The following is a 20,698-nucleotide window of genomic DNA, read 5'->3' on the forward strand; positions in this document are numbered from 1 at the left end:
TTATGCAGCAGTAGCAGCAGATTGAGTACTAAAAATGTCAGAAAGCTTGGGTCTACCTCTGCCTTTCTGTACTTGATATGTGGGTGATGCTTTCCTCATCATTTGAGGCGATGAGCCACCAGAGAAATCCCATCACGTGCTGTGCTGTCTGCATCGTCTCTAGGATTAGAGCCTTCTGTTACTGCCAGAAAATGCAGTTCAATTTATTTCATTCATGTGTTGTGATTTGTGAAAAGTAGTTTTAAACCCTGCTGCACACTGTCTCCCCCCACCATCATTACCTCCCTCTCCCAGCAGAGCAAAATACCTGAAAAATGTATGTGTTAAAAGAACATCACTAGATCACTGTTTGCAAATTTGAAGCATTTAGTAATATCAAGACTCTACAGATGATAATTTCTACTTTTAATTGTATGCTCACCTAGTAAGATGGACACTTTCTTTCTGAATTTTAGCAACTTACTGAATGTGTTACCTATTTCACAGGCATGTTATGTGGAGGACCATGATGAGCAGCATAGGGTGGAGATTTCAGTTTATGATATTGAAATGTTTAAAGTGAAAAAATTTATATTGACTTTACACATAATGTCTACCCCTGTTTTCACATGGCTTTAGTAACCACACAAGATCTTTATAAGTTTTGACATTTTAAAGTTTAGAAGAATGTGTGCAGGGAAGTGGCCTGTAATCTGTAAGGTGGTGGTTTTATCTTACTGATAGCTTTTCAAAGTCAGGAGATTACAGCTTCTCTATATATTTTTTTAAGATAAAAGTGGAATGAAATATATTCATTACATCTTAAAACACTGTGACAGGTTTGATGTCATATCAGTATTAAATTTATGTTGCATGTACAAATTTGAATATATATAAAGGCTTTTCTCATGGTGCTTTATCACCAACTAATGTCAGTAAGTGCTGGAAGATTATGACTTTGCAGAGAGTGATTGAACCACTAGAGTGCTGGGCAGCTTCCTCTGTGTACATCTGTACAGGTCCATTGCTTCTCTTTGAACTGTATCAGTTGACACCAAAGGAGGAACTACCTCAAAGTTGGTTTTTGTTTGGGTGGTTTTTTTAAGAAAAACAGAAAAAAATGCCACCAAGCTGAGGCCTGGTAGCTGACAGTAAGTGGATTGTATAACACATTATTTAACTTTTTTCTTATACTTACCACACTATCCCTTCAACCTCATCTTGCATAAAGAAGGGCCCTTATATACTTAGGCCCTAATTTTAAAAGGAAGCATACCTTTTCTGACAGCCCGGGAAAAGATCAGTCAGGATTTTTAATACATATTCCTCAAGTCCTGAAATGTATGGAAAATACTGTAATCATTGGAGAAATTTCTTTCTGGAGAATTACAGAATTGAAAATGATACATGGAGAATGTATGTGCACTGGAGAATTGTCTTATGCTGGATTGTTACTTCAACAAGACAAACTTAAGTCCTGTTTAAATGCATACATCATACTTACCTATTTTTCCAGCACTTAAACACTTTTGCCATTAACTTTTTATGTCTCAGAAAATGCACCAATATTGTCTGTTCATCAAGATAGATTACTGGAACAAACTAAACTTATAGAAAGTTGAAGATACTTCTCACACTTGAGAAGTCTGGAAATTGTCTTCTGAACAAGAAGCTTTAAGTAAGATTACATCAACTATTGCTTTTAAAAATACATGTTAGTTTACAAAATTTAAAATGTTTATGAAATACATCACTCTCTGGTAGCAGTGAATCTGCTGTTAAACTGTGCATTAATTGTCTATATAAAAACTAAAATAGCCTAGTAAGAAAAACTTTGTTTTAAATCCTTGTCTTTGGAATTGTGTATATATTTAGAGAGAATAAATCTTTTCCCCATGATATGATTTGTATGTTTTCCCATACTTGCATACAAGGGCTTAATCTGAAATTGGTACAGTATTTCCTATAATTGAAAAACCTGATGATGATTTTTTTTAAATGTGATAACATTTCTTGATTGTTTGTTTGTTTCTACTTATAATACATTGCATTTTGTTTGTCTACTATAATATTTTTCAGTTCCTTTCTTAAACTGTTGTGTAATTTTGTGTATTGAGTGTGTTGTACATGGAAATAGTGGTTTTTTTCTTTAGGACTTGCATTATTTTAAGAATTCTAGTGCATATTTCTGATGAAGGGTAGGGACAGCATTTAAACGCAATGCACCTGCTTTTTTCCCATTCTTTTGGGTAGAATGGTAGATTTTCATATTTAGATCTAAATCAGTCATGTTTCTGTTTTTAGTATCTATCTTGCACTTCAGAAAAATTGAAGAAGGCCTTTAAAACTTCAGGTGAAGGGTGCTGTGTATACAAATGTATTGTTGCTTTAAACAGCATGGAGACATAAATGTCATCTATTCATTATTAAAACGTTCACATGCTGTATATGTTCTGGATTTGTAGTTATTTTGTAAAATTGTTATGTAGCAAACTAGTCATATTTAATCTTGTGTTAAAATAGACTCATTTTTAATATAAGGTAATGGGGTTTTCCTAGAACAGACGTGAACAGTACTTCCATTTAGTCGTACTCTATTTGACATTAGGCTAAATATGACTAGTGGGAGCAGAATTACTTTTCCATATATATCAGGCGTTGTTTCCACTAAACCGTTATATAATTGTATGAGTTTCCTTCATTGCCCATTCCATATTGGTGCATTTGGAGATAAAAAATTGCAGTTCTTTAGATACATGTTCTAGAATACATTTCATTATCTTTCCATACTCATTTCTTTTTCCAAGAGGCAATCCTGTTTTTGAAGTTTTGCTTAAAATGTACCTTTGACTTTGTCATTGTCTTATGCAATGAGGAAAGAATGATCTTAAAAATCCATACCCTATCTAGAACTTAAATAGTGTTTTGTTAAAGTCTTGCTTGTACAATATTGAAATTGCTTTTGATTTTTAAATGTCCTTCATGTCAGGTCCAGCAGAAGTAATCTAAAATATAACCCGGTTTTGTTTTTCTTACGTGCGAGATAATGAGGTGTCTCTCTTGTGATTAAGCATACCACTCTGTAACAGTCTTGTAACAACTGTAAAGTTTAGTGATTAGATATTACAGAAAACAGAGTATGTTGTCCCTGGTGAGCTGTTACAGCAGCAAGCGTCAGGGAAGATGGTAGGAACAAATAGGTCAAGAGCTGTTTTAGTAGATTGCACCATGAGGGCAGCTGCTCTTGGGAAGTAAAATTAAGAATGATTAATGTAGCTGTTATTGTCAGTGATCGAGTCTGTGCGAAAAGAATGATGAAGAAAATTTGGCTATAAAATTGCCATTTTAAGGTTTAAAGTTTTGTATGTGTGTTTGCATGAGTGAGTGTTACTAACCAGTATGCAAACAAAAAATGCAAATAGAGTCCTATTTACTTCTTAAAAATCAAGTCCTATTTGAAGGACCACATTTTAGAGTCTGTGGCACTGAAAATTCTCTTGGGTTTAGGGGATAATTATTATATATAACAATTGTACAGGTCTTATTTCTCTGTTTTATAAAGTTTAAGAGATCTGATGTTGTGCTTTTTGCTTTTATTGTTTTATATTTACAGGACAGTTTCAGAACACAATGTTAAGGCTGAATAATTAGGACTTCTCTGTACACCTTTTGTATCTAACTTGTGCATATGTGTTTTTCTCTCTCATTGTTACTCTCGTAACCTTGCAATAGTGAGTGAACAATTCCATAAAATTCAAAAGTTAATGAATTTAACTTTTAGTTAATGAATTTATAATCTAGTCCTTTCTTACTTTTAAATAGTTCTTTCTTTCTGGCTGCTTTCTTTTTTTTTTTCTTTTTTCCCTTTGTAATAAGGATAGGATTAGGGGTTTTTGGGGGAGGATTAAATACTCTACCACCTTGACCTCTGGCTTCAGTTTCCCTCTATAGGAGCTGCTTATCCTTATGCTTCCCACAGATAGCAGAGCCTAGCATTTCAGCATCAACTGCATTAATTGGAAAGGACATTCATTTACAAGTGGACATCAAAAAAAGTATTTAAGACTTGTGTAAGCTTGCTGTAAATAAAATGTCCAGCACCTTCATAACTTCTGTGATGGTTCTAACCATTGAGAAACCATATTGTTCCCCTGGGGTTTTTTGTTTGGGGTTTTTTTTCCACCTCCTGTTCATTTGAAGCCTGTGGTTGCATTTGTAGATGACTCAGCAGTGTCATCTGTCTTGATTATGATGTTAGTATCAATTTAATCAGTGCTTTTAGTGTTTTTGTGAGCACAGAAAGTCATCTTGACATGAAGCATTTTTCTAAGCTCTTCATGCTCCTGTATCAAATTTTTCAACTACGTTGATAGCAATGGCTGTCTTCATTTTATCAATATGGCCAGTGATACTTGGAACCACTAAGTATGGTTCATTCCTGTAGGAAGAAAAACCTAATTCTTTTATGAATTGCTCAGTTGCAACTGTCTCCTTCCTGTAATCTATTAATGTGAATACGGTTGCAAAAATTCCTATCCAGCTCTCTGCGGCCACTGAAAATAAAAAGAATAAAAGTAGTTTTCAGGAATGCTTTTCAGGCCTTGGTACAGTAGGTTTCTGCGGTTGGTTGGTTTGGTTTGGGCTTTTTGGTTTGGTTTTGTGGTTTTTTTGTTTTGTCTCTTAGCTAGGAGCTGGCATTCTGCAGATCTTTGGTGCCCATCCATTCATGCTAACTTTTGAAAAAGCAGGTTTTCTCACCAATGGATGATCCTAACTATTTCTGAAAAAGCTTGGTGTGTCGTTCATACCTAGCATGGGAGAGGCAAAGATAGATACCATTAAAATTCTATTGCTAAAGTTGATTTCATACACCGGCAAGTTTGGTGTTGAGGATAATTAGCTGCTTCATCAGCAATTAAGGCTTAAGATTTTGTAGAGACTATTCATGGCTTAATGCCTTAACAGGCTTTTTGTGACCTTCACAATTTTTTTTCTTCGCTGATTCCAATCTACTGGATCAGTGATGAATGGGAAGATGCCATCAGCAGCTGCTGTTGCTAAGTGGACTATATAATAAATCTCTTCAAGTAGAAGAAAAATTCCTCAGTCTCCTTATTAACAACCAAGACCCATGTGGTTGTATCAAGTGTTTTTTGTTACTTACATTTTTCTTGATAGTCCCAGCAAACTTTAGGAGATCTGCTAAGATCTTCACACAGTAGCTGAGACAAGGATGTTTTCAGTTCCTCTTGTGGTGAACTGCTGTGTCACTGTGTTTTGTGATCTTTTGACATTGTAAATATGAATACTAATTTATGGAATGAAAAAAGAGAAGACTGGAACAAAATAGCACAGTAGCGATTTTCATGACAGCAGTATGTGTTATTTATGTCCTAAAACATAAATAGGAGAGAGACTGTGAAAAAACACATCATCTAGACTTTTGCAAGCAAAACAAAGGGTCAGCTAATTCCTTAATTTTCTTTGTCACTATTACTACAGCACATTGCTATACATTGTAGAAGTGGAATTAATAACAGAAAAAATCTCTGATTTCAACTTTGGTAATTTCAGAGTTGAGTTTACAGTCAAGAGACCAGAAAAAAGAAAGAAGAAAAGAAGGCAGCAAAACTCATGTAGAAATTTGAGATCACTTTGGCAAAGACCAAACCAAGATCACTAGTGAGACCAAAACTTACACCTGCATGTAACTTCCTGAATCACTCATTTTTGTCAGTTCAGCACAGCATTTTTATAAGTTCTGCTGTTCATCTATCAAATCCCTATCTGTTCATCTCTCTGAATTTAGTCATCTTTTGTGCTGTCCATACCACGCTAGACCTGAAAAGAGCTGTCAAATCACCTTTATAGACTCCTGCTTTATGCAGTTTGGCATAGCAGAATATTTTTAAGAGCTTTGTCAGCATCTGTAAATTCAGTGTGCTGTAATACTAAAAATAGTAAATAATGCAACTGCAGGTGCTAGTGCATGCGCAGTGTGGATATGTAGACAAAATACTCATTATCTTTGTGTTTTATGAGAGGACCAGCATTAGGACACTTCCTCTGATAGCTTCAGGCCCAGTGCAAAGACAGGATCCCATCTTTTCAGCTGCTCTTTTGAGAGCATCGATTCCAATTGAGTTTATTGCTCCTCTCTCACAACAGGATAACACTGAGAAGTAGAGCTGGTATAGTTTCGCCTGGAGAAGGGGAGGCTGAGAGGAGACCTTATTGCTCCCTACAACTACCTGAAAGGAGGTTGTAGCCAGGTGGGGATTGGTCTCTTCTCCCAAGTAACAAGCGATAGGACAAGAGGAAATGGCCTCAAGTTGTGCCAGAGGAGGTTTAGATTGGATATTAGGAAACATTTCTTCACATAAAGGGTCGTCGGGCATTGGAACAGGCTGCCCCAAGGGAAGTGGTTGAGTCACATCCCTGGAGGTATTTAAAAGATGTGTAGATGTGGTGCTTAGGGGCATGGTTTAGTGGTGGACTTGGCAGTGTTAGGATAATGCTTGGACTTGAGGTCTTTTCCAACCAAAATGATTCTATAGAAAGAGTTGCAAAGAACGTATCAAGAGCAGCAATGTAAGGAACAATAGATTTTTTTTTTATTATTTTAGAAATGAAATTAAGAAGACTAATAGGAATCAAAGTTAAAGCTAATGTCTAACTGCTAATCTAGATGATTCTAGTAAGCGTTCTGTATAAGCTTTACATGTATTCTGTGAAAACAAAGACCATCTAAATAAGCTGGGAGAATTGTGACAGCACTGCTTCAATGTAGGTAATATTTGAGTCATATGAACATGCTTTAAAGCCAGTAATAATCTTGCCCACTTAAATGTCTAAATCTTGGAATCCTGCCAAGCCCCCGATAACTTGCAGCAATAGCTTGTATTGTGCATTCAAATTTTGTGACTTTTATATTTATTCAATTTAACTGGATGCAGCCTGTCTCAAATATTATGAAGTTATTAGGAGAGGAGGACCATAGTCAAATTCTTTTTACCATTTACTTCTCAAGATTTGTTATCAATAAACCTGTAATTGTCATTTTGTTGTAACTTCATAATTATCATTCTCTAATTTTGTTGCTGCTGTGGTCTCTAAAATTAATATTCTTCTACCAAATTTTGTTAAAAATGTTATTTTGGAGACTCTGAGCTACACCCAGATCCTGCCTTTCCCACTTAAGAAGGTGGGCTGCCCTGAAGAAAATTGCCCATAAGATACACTGGGAGCGGTGGAGGGGTTTGGGGTGCGTGCTGGGGTTATGGCCTTCCTTCCATTCTTCACAAGACTAGGCAGGGTGGGTGGTTGTGGGCCATTGTCATGTTAATGTTTTGCTGCTACTTGTTTTTTAAAAACAAACAAAAAAAGAAAATGTATTTTAAAGCTTCTAAGTACAGTATAAGAAAATGGGAGGGTATTGTGTATTTTATGTTTATGTTTTGGAATGCATTCACACGAATGCATGGGGAAAAAAAACTCTGGTATTTCTTTGGCCCAAGGCAAATTTCTGCCAGTCCCTCAAGCATAAGAATTTGGTGAAACACTAAGGACTTGGTGCACAAGGAAGCTGCCAGTTCTAGATTTTCAGTGTTTTCCTTGGTTTTCTCCAATACTCCATAATCTTAGTAAATCTGAGGTAAAGCAATTGGAGTCACTGTGGTGTAAAACAGAAAAATGTGCACAAATAAACCTTTGTATCTTCCTCTGGCTAGTCTTTAGTTTTTGCTAGTTGTTAGAAGTCTTCTCAGAAATATGACTATGGAAACAACAGACAAATCAGAACTCAATTTTACTGACTTGGAAGTGGCAGCCATCAGGCCGTTCCGGTTGCAGCGTTCCCGTTAGGGGGCAATGTTATTCCTCGGTTACCCCGGGTCTAGAAACAAGCATGGCTGTGCTGCATTGACTTGGAGAGTATCTTAATATTTTTAAGTCAGTTCACAAAAAATATTTCATAAAAGGTCATTGCAACCATCTCTTACTACCTGCTTCCTAGCTTTACATTTATGTGCTAAACACATTTTCTGGCAAAGGAGCAATAGCTGCCTTAACAGCAAACAAAAAATACTGTCACACAAGATTGTTAACCTGAATTTTTCTGTTCGGATTGAGTTGATGTTAGAATGTATATTGATTCCATAAATGTTACACACTTGGAGATTACAAATAAATACTCCAGTGCTAGAATTTGATGCTTGCCTGCTTAATTTTGTATTAGTAAAAGCTCAGGGAAAAAAGCTATTAAAGGAACAGAAGGTTAACTAATTATGCTAAGCTTTTTTTTGTGTGTATAGTCGCCTATTTCTGTTTGAGGCAAGGAGCAGTTCAGAAAAAAATTACATTCCTTTTAGTAGCAGAGAGGCAAGAGGGAACAAACAGATATTTTAATGGGTTTCATTCCCAATAAAACCATACCAGAGGGGTGCTTTATTACTTTGATGAAAAATCAATATTTTTTCAGGGTTTTGAAATTTGTCAGCAAAGCAATGTTTTGCTAGAATCTCTTGCCAGGAGAAAAGATGACTTATTTTGTCCTCATTGACTGTTTTTATTCAGAAAGCAGGTGACAGCAATCAATTCCAATGCCATCTACATCTCCAATTATTTTACAAACCCCAGGAGCTAATTACAGCCTTCAGGCTCTGGCAGTCAGCTGACTTTATCATGCGACTTTTTTGGCCATTGCGTACCTCTGAGTAATTGTCTATTTATGGAAAATAAATTAATAGTTGCTATTTCTACTTTAAAAAGAGGACCTGTGAGTGAGTGTGGAGGTTGAGCAAGTGGGTTGTTGAGAGAAGGGAGAGAGCTTAAGAGACTAGGAGGCAAAGGGATCAAGTGAAAGAATAAAAGAGGGGGGAGGGGGAGATGATGGCAACATACTAAGGGAAAAAGTTAAAATGAAAGGGAAGAAGGAAGCAGGATCCCAGAAAATTGGACAGGAGAAGCAAAGATGGCAGCAAAATAGCAAGATATAGTGTGACAGGAGGAAAAAAGTGAGCAAAATCATGGGAAATAGTATTTTTAAATATGACTTAAAAATAAACCTATGAAGATTAAACAAATGCATTTTTCCCAAACTGTACCTGTATTATAAACACAGAAAAAGAAGTGAAGTCTGAGTCCCTGATAGTCCCTGATCTAGCTGAAGATGTCCCTGCCCATTGCAGGGAGAGTGGACTAGATGACCTTTAAAGGTCCCTTCCAACCCAAACTATTCTGTGGTTCTTATTGTACATATGTCTCTGAAAATGCTGTCAACACAGATAGTGCCTGCTGCCTTGGCTCGCTTAAGGGGAGAAAGGATTAGATGTTATCTGTATTTGTGTTGATCATATGGTTCATAGAGAAACCAAAACTGTGCATTTTAATATAAGATACTGCAGTAGTGTGCATGAATAATAAACTAAGCATCATTTGTTCAAAAGGTTCTGGAAGTGGTTTGCAAATGATTTTTTTGACACAGTGGATGTACAGAAGGTTCTGAATTGATGAATATCAGCAAACTTTGGCTGCAGGTTGTATAGACAAATCTCTGCTGTTATAAAGACTGTTGCTACTTTAGTGTCATTGTGGTGGGGTCAGAAGTTTGTGGGTTTGGTTTGGTTGGGTTTTTTTCCTCTTCCAAAGACTACTTTCAAACTAACCTCGTGAAATCAGAAGGAATAATAACCTTTTAAGGATGAAGAGCCAAAGCGATCCTGCCAGAACTTCTAACAACTTTAGGTTAATTTCAAATATGTTGTGCGCAGAACTTATATGTGAGAGAGAAGAATAAAAGCTATGTGTTTAGAAGTCTATCAGTCTGTTTAGAAGAGATGTTTAGAAAACACAGCTTCTGGCATAAACTGGAAAGGGAAGTGAAGGGAGCATGGAACCTTAGCAACATAACAGCGTATGAAACAGGGCTTTTTAAAGGGCCTATAATTAAGTACATGGAGCTGGTGTTTTACAAGCACTAAAACAATTGAGGTCTGGTCGAAGCTTTTGAAACAGCCTTTTTCTGTTCAGAATTTCAGGGGAGGAAAAAAAAAATTTATTCATATACATGCATATGTTCACTGCCTTCTACTGAAATCTTACTTCTCTTCAAAACCATTTTAAAAAAAAGAAAAAGGATAATAAAAATATGCTTGTTAGGGTACCAGCTTATTTGGAATGAGATGACAGACTTTTCAGAATCTTTTAAAATAAACAATGGCAACTTAATGTAAAATACTTCATATTATTGTATATAATAATCAGCAATTTGTCCTCTTCACCTTTCAGATCAGCTGTTCCATGTGTTGGCCATGCACATGCGCCTCTACAGTATAGACTCTGCATACAATCCCTGGAGAAAACTAACCCAGCCGATGCAGGATAAAAATTCAGAGCAAGTATTATTTTAATTTACCAAATACTAGTTTTACCTTGTGAAAGAAACATCCTTACAGAGGGACTTCGGGTAAATTTCTGTCTTAATTTAAGTTTTCTGTGAGGTAGGCTGATGAACTTAACATCTAAAAATTGGATGTATGTATTTGTAAAAATAGATTTTTCAGGTTTCTTTTACGTAAAATCTGACACGTTCCAGTTTTCAGTTAAAGCTTAAATACACCACTTGCAAGCTTAAGCACGTACAAATTTAATAGTATTGGGTGAGTGGATAGGTGCACTGCTGTTCTTGGTGCAGATGCTAGACAAAATTTACATCCAGATTAAGTTCATAAATAGTTTCTTGAAAGTTGGGCAATGCCTAATAGCTGTTCCAGAAATAACGTAAGTAGGCCATAATATATGTGAGTTAAAGCATCAAGAATTTTATAACCTGAAACCCTATGTTATTCAGCATGCATTCACACCACTTTGAGAGTCTGTTCTCATGTGATTCTGCCCCGACTTTGAGCAGTGGAACAAGGTTAATAGATTTGGTGTATGGTTGGTTGCGTTATACCAGGCAAAGTGAAGATCACATTGATAGGCTGTTGACAGTCCGAATGGCTGTGGGACTGATCGTGCATTTCTCATTTTGGTATTTGAAGAGCTTGCTGTCTTAGGAAACAGCTATTCACAGAGGGGCTGCTTTTAATGTACGTGCAACTTTTTTTGCAGACTTGATGGAATTCACCATGCATTGGTCATATCAAGGTTAGATTGCTGCAAGTTAAATTTTATTAGGCAATATTTTGAATCAGTTAGAAATGAATGGTACTGTAGACTATAATGGCTTGCTATGCGGGAGGTGTTGCATGTTGGGAATGCATTTGAGTTCTCTTGTTTTCTGCACTGGTTTTCAAGATTTCTTGGTAGGCTTGCTGATACTGGTTTGGCACTAAGTCTTAAATGGTTTAGGAAGCTATAACTGAGAGATCATCCATTTTGCCATGAAATAGTTTACTGTTGAGATGCACAGATGCAACCAAGCTAGAATTTTTTGGTGCACTCCTTGGAATGTTTTTCCTACCTTAGTCTGCAGGCCCCACAAAGCTGCAGAGGAGGCAACTTGGGGACAGGTTTTTAATGCATAAATTGGATCATGAGATGAAAATCTCTAATTATATTTTAGAAATTTGAAGTAGTAGTTTCACTTGAAGATGACATTCATAGGATCAGTGCATATGATCTAATTGTACACTTAGTCACACAGCCTTTTGAGAAAACCAGAATAGCAAATCTTTTCAGGTACAGAGAAGAGTGCTCAGAGCAATTACAAGGTGATGCATTGCTGTAAACTGAAGAAGATTAAGAAGGTGGTGGAGAAATAACCACTACAGATTTTAGATGTGGATAGCAGTCTGCCATTTTGAAGCTAACCAAGTAATCTAAATCATCAGCCTGACTGGTACATGAGACTTTAAGCAAAGACTTATAGAAAAGAAATGTCAGTGAGAAGAAAAGATCTATATTATCTGACTATATTACTGTGATTCCAGACAATTTAACAGAAAAGTCACAGGAGCAAAATAACTTTAAACCATCATGCTATATTCTTCTATTTAATTTTTACTTAAAATTATTATTTCAGTTGAAAGCAATTTTTCAGTTAGTTGCATCTTTATATATTTTAAAATATATTTTTCAAAACAAATAAATAAAAATCTATGGAATGCAAGTGCTGTTGTATTATCTTTTAACCATTATTTAATTGTAGTTGCTTTATTTGAAGATACAGAAATATTTGCAATTTAAAGTACCTAGGTATAGAGCTCACAATGTTTAGCTTGGTTTTCCACAGCCCAGTTATCATTATTCATAAATCATGCCTTAGATTTCATGTGTGTGGGAGAAATGATCAAAGTAATTTGTAAAGACTCTCACAGAATTGCTCTATTTGCCCGGTGTCATCTTCTACAACTGTGCCTAGATCGCTCCATAGTTGAAAATGGCAGCTGAGAGGAAAGATAGGAAGGAGCACGTGCAGTCACATCAAGGTAAAGTAGAAATAAGGAAATTTTGATCAAGAAGATACCCTAACAAAAAGGGCCTAAATAATGTGAAATGTTTGAAGGAAGAGGCGGGGGGAAAAGATAAAACTAAGTCTGATGAACTGGGAATGGTATAGTGGATTCTTTGTCCCATGCAGTTCATGTTGTCAGGTTTAATATACACTTGATCCCACAGGCTATGCTTAAGCAAATTGTTCTACTAGGGACAGATTTGGTTTCAATGGTGATCAAATAAACAATTATTGTGGTGTAAGTGGGGAATAATAGCTTCTGGCAGGGGGCAGAGAAGGAGCAGCTGGAGGCAATAATTACTAAACCCAGATGTGAATTTAATGGACTACTCCAAATAACCAGAGTTTCAGGCACAGCAAACCTGAAACAAAAGGATATACTTTTTTTTTTATTTACATATCTACAAAGGCTGAAATCTTTGTGTGTGTTTTGACACACAAAATGTGTCAGCAAAGAATGATTTGGATGGAAGAAGGGTCTTTGCAGCAGAAGCACCTGTTGTGGGGGGACTGCATGATAAACTGAAATGCTGAAATATACTGGGTCGTTATTACTACGGTGTTTTCCTGTAGTGATGTGATGTTTGTTATAAGCTAGATTGCTTTGGTGATTGTTTTTGGTGTCATACTGGGTCAACAAACTGCAGCACAGGGATGGGAATGAGCAACTGTGTGTGGGAATCTCTGAAGTCACATCTCCATCACAGAAACTGTTGTGAAATGGGAAAAAGAAAACAATTTTTATGAAGATAGTCCAAGGCAGAGAGTAGAATGATGGGACAATGAGGTTTAGTTAAGGTTTGTACAAGAGATGGTATATACATACATGTGCTGCAACAGGACTTATGTAATCTATTCAATAAACACACAAATCCTGCTTGAAACACCAGTGTCTCAGGACGTATGGTATGATGCGGAGGTTTCTACAGTAGTGCCAGCTTCAGGAGTACTTGCTCCTGGCTGTTTCTTCCTTCCTCTGTTCTGTAGCTCACTGTCATCTTCAGCTGTGCTGATGTAACTTGAGCTGGCTGCATCATGAACGATGTCAAGGAACTAATCCATGTTTTTAAAAATGGTAATTTGAGTAAGTTTGGGAACGGGTGACAAGGGAGCGCTGGGGGCACAGTGGTGAAAGAAAGAATGGGAGATGCCTGATGTTAGCACTGTCAGTGCAATCCTGTGTTGTGTAATGAGAAGAACTGACCTGCTGTAAAATCTGCTGTGACACAACGAAGAGCAAATATGAAATTGTGATTATATCCTAGAATGTAGCCAGAATAAATAATAGGATTCTGCTTTCTTATCATGAACATCAGAAGCTGTGTATTATTCTGACCTTTCTGCAGGCTGGGATTTGCGGACTGTATTTCTCATCCTGTTAATTCTGAAGAGAATATAAATTCGCCCTAGTTGAGTAAGCCTTTGTTTAGCTGTATCCATATCCCTGTGTCTCAGGTTTTCTGTATGTCAGTTCAGAGAGCTATGAGGCTCAAAACTTCCACTTCATTGAATTTCTAACTTTATAATCTGTTGGAGTTAGCATCAAACAAAAATGTTAAGTGTCTCTAGCTGAGAGAGAAGGGGAAAGGGAGCATATATGTAAGGAAAGGCCATAAGCAAATGCTGCTTGTTTCACAGTAGAACAGAATTTTCTATTCCTCTGTATCCATTGCCAAAGAAGTAATTCCCTATAACCTCTATCAGGAGGAGGCTGCAGAGTACAGAGGCAGAGTTGCTCTGCTGTGCACTGATAGACAGCTCTGGTATTGGCACAGAGAGAGGTGCAGCCCAATCACCTTGGACTGGAGGAGAGGTCAGTTCCATAGAGAAAGTCAAGCAACACATTTTTCATTTTTGTACATGTTTATATTGCACAGCATAGTTTATTTCCACCTCCCTCTTTTTAATGGATACAGCATACATACATTTGAATCATTTTATACTACTTTAGTCCCATCTGAAATTGTACTTGCTTTCATTTTATTCAATGCTTCCATGGCACAATTTTTTGTAAAGTCAGATTTATCAAGCTTTCACATATGCATTGGGGATTAACAGGATGGGCAATTTCCATAAAATGCATTTCTAAACACATTTTACAAATTCAGTTTTAGTGTCATAACGAAGAAGTTGCTTAGGCTCTTAACAAATGACAGAGCGGTTTTTCAGTGCTTCATATGCTGCAACACTTGACGTAAACGGAAGCAGCATATCTAAAACCCTGACATTTAATGTAGCTTTACTTCTTCAATTCATCTGAAATGAATAAATTAGACAAATAATTCAGTTGGTCTGGCATGTGAAAATGAGTTCATTTATTTATGATGTTGCCAGTCAATCATGTTATTCTGTATATATAAGAACATTTGCTAATTTTGTCAGAACTGGTATTTGACCTAATTGTTACATGACTGTTAAACGATATTGATGTTGATACCCCTGTTGGAAGGAGGTGTTCAACTAAATGTGACGAGAGGGAGTTAATTTTCCTTTTACCTTAATATTATTCCAAATTATTTTTTCCCAAATTTATATATAAATTAAAAAATAAAGGTGAGAAGTAATTTAAAAGATGTCCATGGTTTTAAAGCCATTACATAATGAGGGTTATTTTAAAACTCAGATCATAAAATAGATCTTACCTAGCTGTAGGTAACAGAATTAGAGAGATTTACTGAGATTAGCATCTTCATTGCCTGTATAATTTTGAAAATGAGACTTGGTAGTCTGATAAAAATTTTTGCCCCCTTTGTCTGTAGAATGCAATGTTATTTGGGTTTTGTTTAGGACGCTCCCATATATATATGTATATTACAATGTTTTAAAAAATCATTTTATGAAATGATTAATTATAGCAACAGCCTTATGGATAGTGTTTATTCTGTAGCTATTTGGGTTCATTAATTCAAAAGCACCAGTCAGATCATGTTTTCTGTCACTTCATTTTATAAGACCAGTCAACCAATCTATTTGTGCTCATCCTCACAGTTCAGAGTGTTGCATAAAATGTCCGGAAGCTTTAATCATTTAATAAAATTATTGCTTCAGAATGTGCCTTACTGAGCTGGGAGAGGGGGTAAGGAGAGCAGTTGGAAAACGTAGAGGTGGCTAGCACACCTAATATGACCAAAAGTGTTCTTCTAATTCTCCTCTTAATGTGACTCCTGCTGCGTGTTAAAATTCATTATCGCAGGTGACTCCTAGCAGTGCCTTTTGTAGAGAGAAGTCTGAGTTTTCATGAAATCAGTAACTATGTAGGGGTCTCCTTCCAATAGTAGCATCATGTTTGTGTGCCTTAGAGATGATAAACTGGTTGGATCCCTATTAGAAGGCACTAAGGATCTGAGGCATGCATCCACATCCCACCACATATGGACAACCTTTTCCATACATGGTTTGTCTGCTGTGTGTGGGATAGATGGCACCAAGGGGAGTTGGTGCCTTCATAGAGGCATCAGCTAAGCTAATGGAGTAGCCAGTGCCAGCTGAGTTGAGTCAGAGGAAGAGTTTGGTGCTTTTGGAAGAGAGGTGATCATTGGATCCAACAACAGTTCACCAGCTGTGCTCTGAAAGGGCAGAGCTGAGACAGAAGGCGGCTTAAATGTCTTGTCTGTATGTTTCTTTCCTCAATCTGATTCTGTTTGTACAGAAACTTGGGCACTTGCTGCAGGGCTTAAGAAAGCCCCACTGGGAAACTGTGGTCCACAATGTCTTGCAGAACAATCAGAGGAGAGTGAGGCTGTGCTTTTGGGGGTAGATCTTAATAAGGCTATATGTGTATTTCAGTACAACTATCAAGCACTTCATCACTTGTGGTTTACCTGCAGGACAGCTAAGATGGAGCAAAGCATGAAGCTAACCTTGAAACTAGCAGGTGGATGTATTTTAATTTCCCAACAGCCTCGGGTGGTTTTTATGGAGGATGTAGCGGCCTATAGCTGCCCTAAATAAGGGAGGCTTCTACCAGGCAGAGGGAGAATTGTTTTTTCCTGCAGTTTCTGACCAGTGAGAAGAATGACAAAAGAGGAGGAGAAAAGATGAAAAAGCCTAAGGAGCAATAAAAAGAAAATGCCCTTCCAGAAGGACAGCATTTCAATCACATGGCACAGATAAATATCTCAAACAAACCTCTCCTCCTCAGTTACTCTGCTGGCACTCAACAACCAACCAGCTAGCACCACCACTGTTTGGGAATAGGAACCCAACCAGCACTTTCTTCTGTGCGTGTTGCAGAAGGGGAAGGGTGACAATGCAGGATGCAAATCACATTGTACCAGCTGCTCCTGCTTGAGATATCCTTCACACTCCATAACAATTCAAGAGAGGAGAATTATTTTCTTTCACCATTTTGACTCAGCTGTTGAACCTACAGAATGTTGTTGGATATTGCTACAGAGAGCTAGAAAAATCTACCTCCTATCTGCAAACATATTCTGCTTTTAAGTATAAGACTACAAGGTGATGTTATGTCATTCAGTGAATCCGAATAGTTAAAAAGTTTGCGGTATCTCTTTACATGCTTATTTGCTGTCCTTCTAGCCACGTGGGGGTTTTAATACAAGGTCTGTGTGAGATTGCATAATCCTACCTGTGATGGCTGCTTGAGTCTTCATTTCCTTACATAAGGGAAAGCAATACCTTGTCTAAGGTCTCGGTGTTTTCCAGTAGGAGCAATCCCTGTAACATTAATGTAACTTGAGGATTTGTTGTTGTTACAGCATGGATATGTGTATACTTGTGAAATGCCATGCTTTGAAAACCAATTATATTACTATGTTACTATGCAGTATGTTTTCTTATTTTAGAATGTAAGCTCTAAAAGTCAAATACTGAATGTTCCTTGAGTCCATACATAGAAATAACTAGTTCGGGCAGTTTTGGAAGGTTTTAAAATACTTTAACAAGAATCAGATACCCAAATGGTAACTTTCTCCTGAGTTATTACAATCCATTACTAACACTAGGTAACGTTACAATTCATTAGGTTTTAAAATTGAGATCAGTTAGCAAATTGTCAGGTATTTGGCTTCTGTAAGCTTGATATCAAATGTAACACTATTTAAAATAAAATGCAAAAAAAAATATGAAAATAAAAAATGGGTTTATAGTATCAGAAGTGATATTCTTTGGGTTTTCTTTCCAGGCTGCTAAGCGAAGAGCTGCCAGAAGTTCCTGTGCTCTACAGAGATGTCTCATCCCTTTTGCTTATCCAGATTTTAACCATGCCTCAACCATTGCACAAAGGTATGTTGGAAAAATATGTATGTTTAGATGGTTATGCATATGAGGCTGCATTCATGGTGATTTCCAGGATGATAAATCGTAACTTGTCTACTGTGTATTCTAAAATAATGTTTCTGCCTTATCTACCAAAGGTGGCATTGAACAGAAATTTTTTGTGTGAGTTGACAGGCTTATCAGTGTCCCCTGTCTTCTCACCTTATCAGTCAGCCTATTCAGTAAAGATACAAGAGCTGAGCAAAAACTATTAAGTTCTTTTTGCTTAGAGGGGCAGCTCAATACTTCAAGTTGAACTGAGTGCCTAAGGGTGAAAGATTGCAATTTAGTTTGAATTTCAGAGTTTAAATTGCAGCAGTCTTACATAATAGGAGGTCATATATGAAGATGATAATTGCTGTAATGCAGCAACTTCAACAGAGACAGCATATAGTATAATTTGGAATAAATACTAAATAGATATTTAAGAAGTAAATTTTTCATGACTAAAATCAAAACTGTTTTAAAACCTAAATTTCTTTTTCTATATAAAAGGAAGAGCTGAACCTGATCCATCTGGCTAATAGCATATGCTCCAGAAGACAGGGGTAGTTCAGACCCTCTGGTCTCTGGCTTAATTATAGCTCTACCTTCATTTTAAAAGAACAGACAAACAAGTATCATCTTACTACTTCACTGACAATGAACAGAGTACCTGCTTTGGGGTCTGTGTGGCAATTTTGATACCTCCTGAGTTTTGGTAATTTGTAAATAGGTAAATACAGGGACTGTTCCATTCTTGATCCATACACCTAATGTACAAAGTATAGTAGAACTCTGTTTCCACCTAAGAGTTGTTCAGTCATCACTATTGAATGTTCAAGTTCAGCTCAAGTGACTCTGTGTGTATCTGTTAACATTGTAGGTTGTGTTTTTTCGATTCAGTGTACATGTTTATGGATTAAGTATGTCCAATAGATTATTAGCATATGAAAATACCAGGAGAATAAAATATTTTTTAATAGGAAGCCTATTCTCAAAAATATACTTTTTTTTTTCTGCTACAGTTTAACTTAACTTTTACTGGAAGAACTTAATAAAAGCAGTAAACAAAAGTTTAACAAGACTAACTTTTGAAACACCGGGAAAGGAGTGGTGAAGTCAAAGTACAAACAGTGGTCTTTGTAGTTTATATTTAAGCACTGAAAAACACCATTTATGGAAGTACACCTTGTCCTAGCAAACAAAACATTCAATTAATAGTAAGGCATCCTGCGAACAATTCTATGAAATACCACATATCAGCAGTATGTTTTGCCTTTGCTTTTAGGTTTAGTGTGTGTTGCAGTTGAAAGGGAAATGGCAAGTGGCAGGAAGATTATGAATGTTAACCACTTCAAATCTATGAAGCATTAAATTGGAAATAAATTGCCATTTATCTTTCTAATTTTTGCTTCATCAAAATGGTTAGGCAGAATACGAAGAAAGTCTTCTATGATTCTTTTTTCTGAACTCCGTTGTACGCCTCAGGACAATGGGTAATATCAAATTTATTTAGAACTTTTTTAATGGGTGCGTAGGTCACAGAGTTGAATTTGCTATCATTAATTCTTGGTAGAGAGCAGGGGCATGAAAAGGTACAATGGCTTGTGCAGGATCCCATGGCAGATCAGTGACAGGGGAACAGCCTTACTGCTTCCTGAACTTTCTGTGCTGCATCAGCATGACTGTGGGACGTGGGAGCTGTGGGCTCGGCTGGATGCTGGTGTGCAGACAGAAGGTTGATGTCCGTGTGCATCGAGAGATATTTCCAGTATATTCCTTCAACAGTAGACTTAGCTACATTGCAGAAGAGGTAGTGGTGCAGTCTGGTGCAGAATGATGTCGTAATGTGTTAGCACACTAATAATGAAGGAGGAGTCTGTAAGGTTTAGAATCCATGAAAGATTTTCTTCCTCTTTCAGCATGGACACTCCTGTAAAGGTACTGGTTTTGCAGTATCATTTATTAGGTATGTTGATGTGTTCAGAGTAACCATGTTCGTGTCCTTACAGGAAGCTAAAACTGTTTATCAAGTATTAAATCTTCTTCATGTTTGTACTCAAAATCCTTCTTGTTTACGGAGTTTTTTTTTAAAAATACTGAGCGCTCTGTAAGGAGGACCCAAACTTCATCTCTTGCCCTTCAGATACAGCACTAGGAATTGCATTAACTACCCTATTAACTGTTGGATGGGGGTTGCTATCTTCTTCAATCCAACATCGATTAAAGCAATAAAAATGTCATTACTATTCAGCCTCTTGATTCAGAGAGGGAAATTGATCTGAACCCATCACAAAGAAAGAACACCACAAATTAATTCTTTTTTTTCTTTTTTTTTTTTTTTCCCCTTTTCTTACGGGAGAAACTTTGTGGTGGAGGTCAGAGCATTTACAAGCACTTACCAATTTACAGAGAAGGGATATGAGGAAGATAGCATGTACTTCCTGTGTACTATAACCAGCAAAATAAACACTGCGTTCAAGAGGCTAAACCCATTTGTGAATTTGTTTGTTTGACACTAGAACATGGGCAGAGCTTTTATAGGCTTCATATGCTCAGCATTTTGAAATTGTGCAAGACTAAATACATAATAATCCACATAAGACTTTCTAGTTTAATTCTGTGACGGTTGTGCAGAGGATGGACAGTGGTCATGGTGGTGTGAATTGAGACTCTGTAGAAAATGAGGATTTCATTTCTAGAACCTCTAACTCCTTTCTTACAGAAGTAGAAAAAGGTGTTGCATATGAAGAAAGGTAATACAGAAATGGAGACAGTGGTTGACAAAATTTAAATCTGTCCTTGTAAATTGAATGCAATTTTTATATACTGAACAAGTAATTTAATTCAAATTGGACATTCTTCTTCCATATCATCACTTGTAAAAAAATTTAATACCTGACTTGAGACCCCTGTGACCAGATTTCTAGAAGTACAGAGTGCTCGTGGCTTCCAGTGATTTCAGTTTCTGCTTTCCTTTGAATGTAAAAAATACCATACTGT

The 20,698-nt window shown here is 36.8% G+C and overlaps 1 protein-coding gene across 15 annotated transcripts in view; it reads left to right on the forward strand.

Annotated features, from left to right (window-relative positions):
- The window catches only part of UBR3 (ubiquitin protein ligase E3 component n-recognin 3), a 115,762-nt gene that overhangs the window by 81,636 nt on the left and 13,428 nt on the right, over nucleotides 1-20,698 (forward strand). For 11 of the 15 annotated variants that reach the window (XM_054830475.1, XM_054830476.1, XM_054830477.1 and 8 more), the window contains 3 exons: nucleotides 10,267-10,372; nucleotides 11,092-11,127; nucleotides 17,580-17,680. In XM_054830475.1, the coding sequence (XP_054686450.1) occupies nucleotides 10,267-10,372; nucleotides 11,092-11,127; nucleotides 17,580-17,680 (243 nt within the window). Of the gene's footprint in view, nucleotides 1-10,266; nucleotides 10,373-11,091; nucleotides 11,128-12,343; nucleotides 12,369-17,579; nucleotides 17,681-20,698 lie in introns of those variants that run through there. The other 4 variants (XM_054830478.1, XM_054830480.1, XM_054830481.1 and 1 more) reach the window with 2 other exon arrangements.

This window comes from Grus americana, chromosome 6, assembly GCF_028858705.1.
Source record: "Grus americana isolate bGruAme1 chromosome 6, bGruAme1.mat, whole genome shotgun sequence".
NCBI lineage: Eukaryota > Metazoa > Chordata > Aves > Gruiformes > Gruidae > Grus > Grus americana.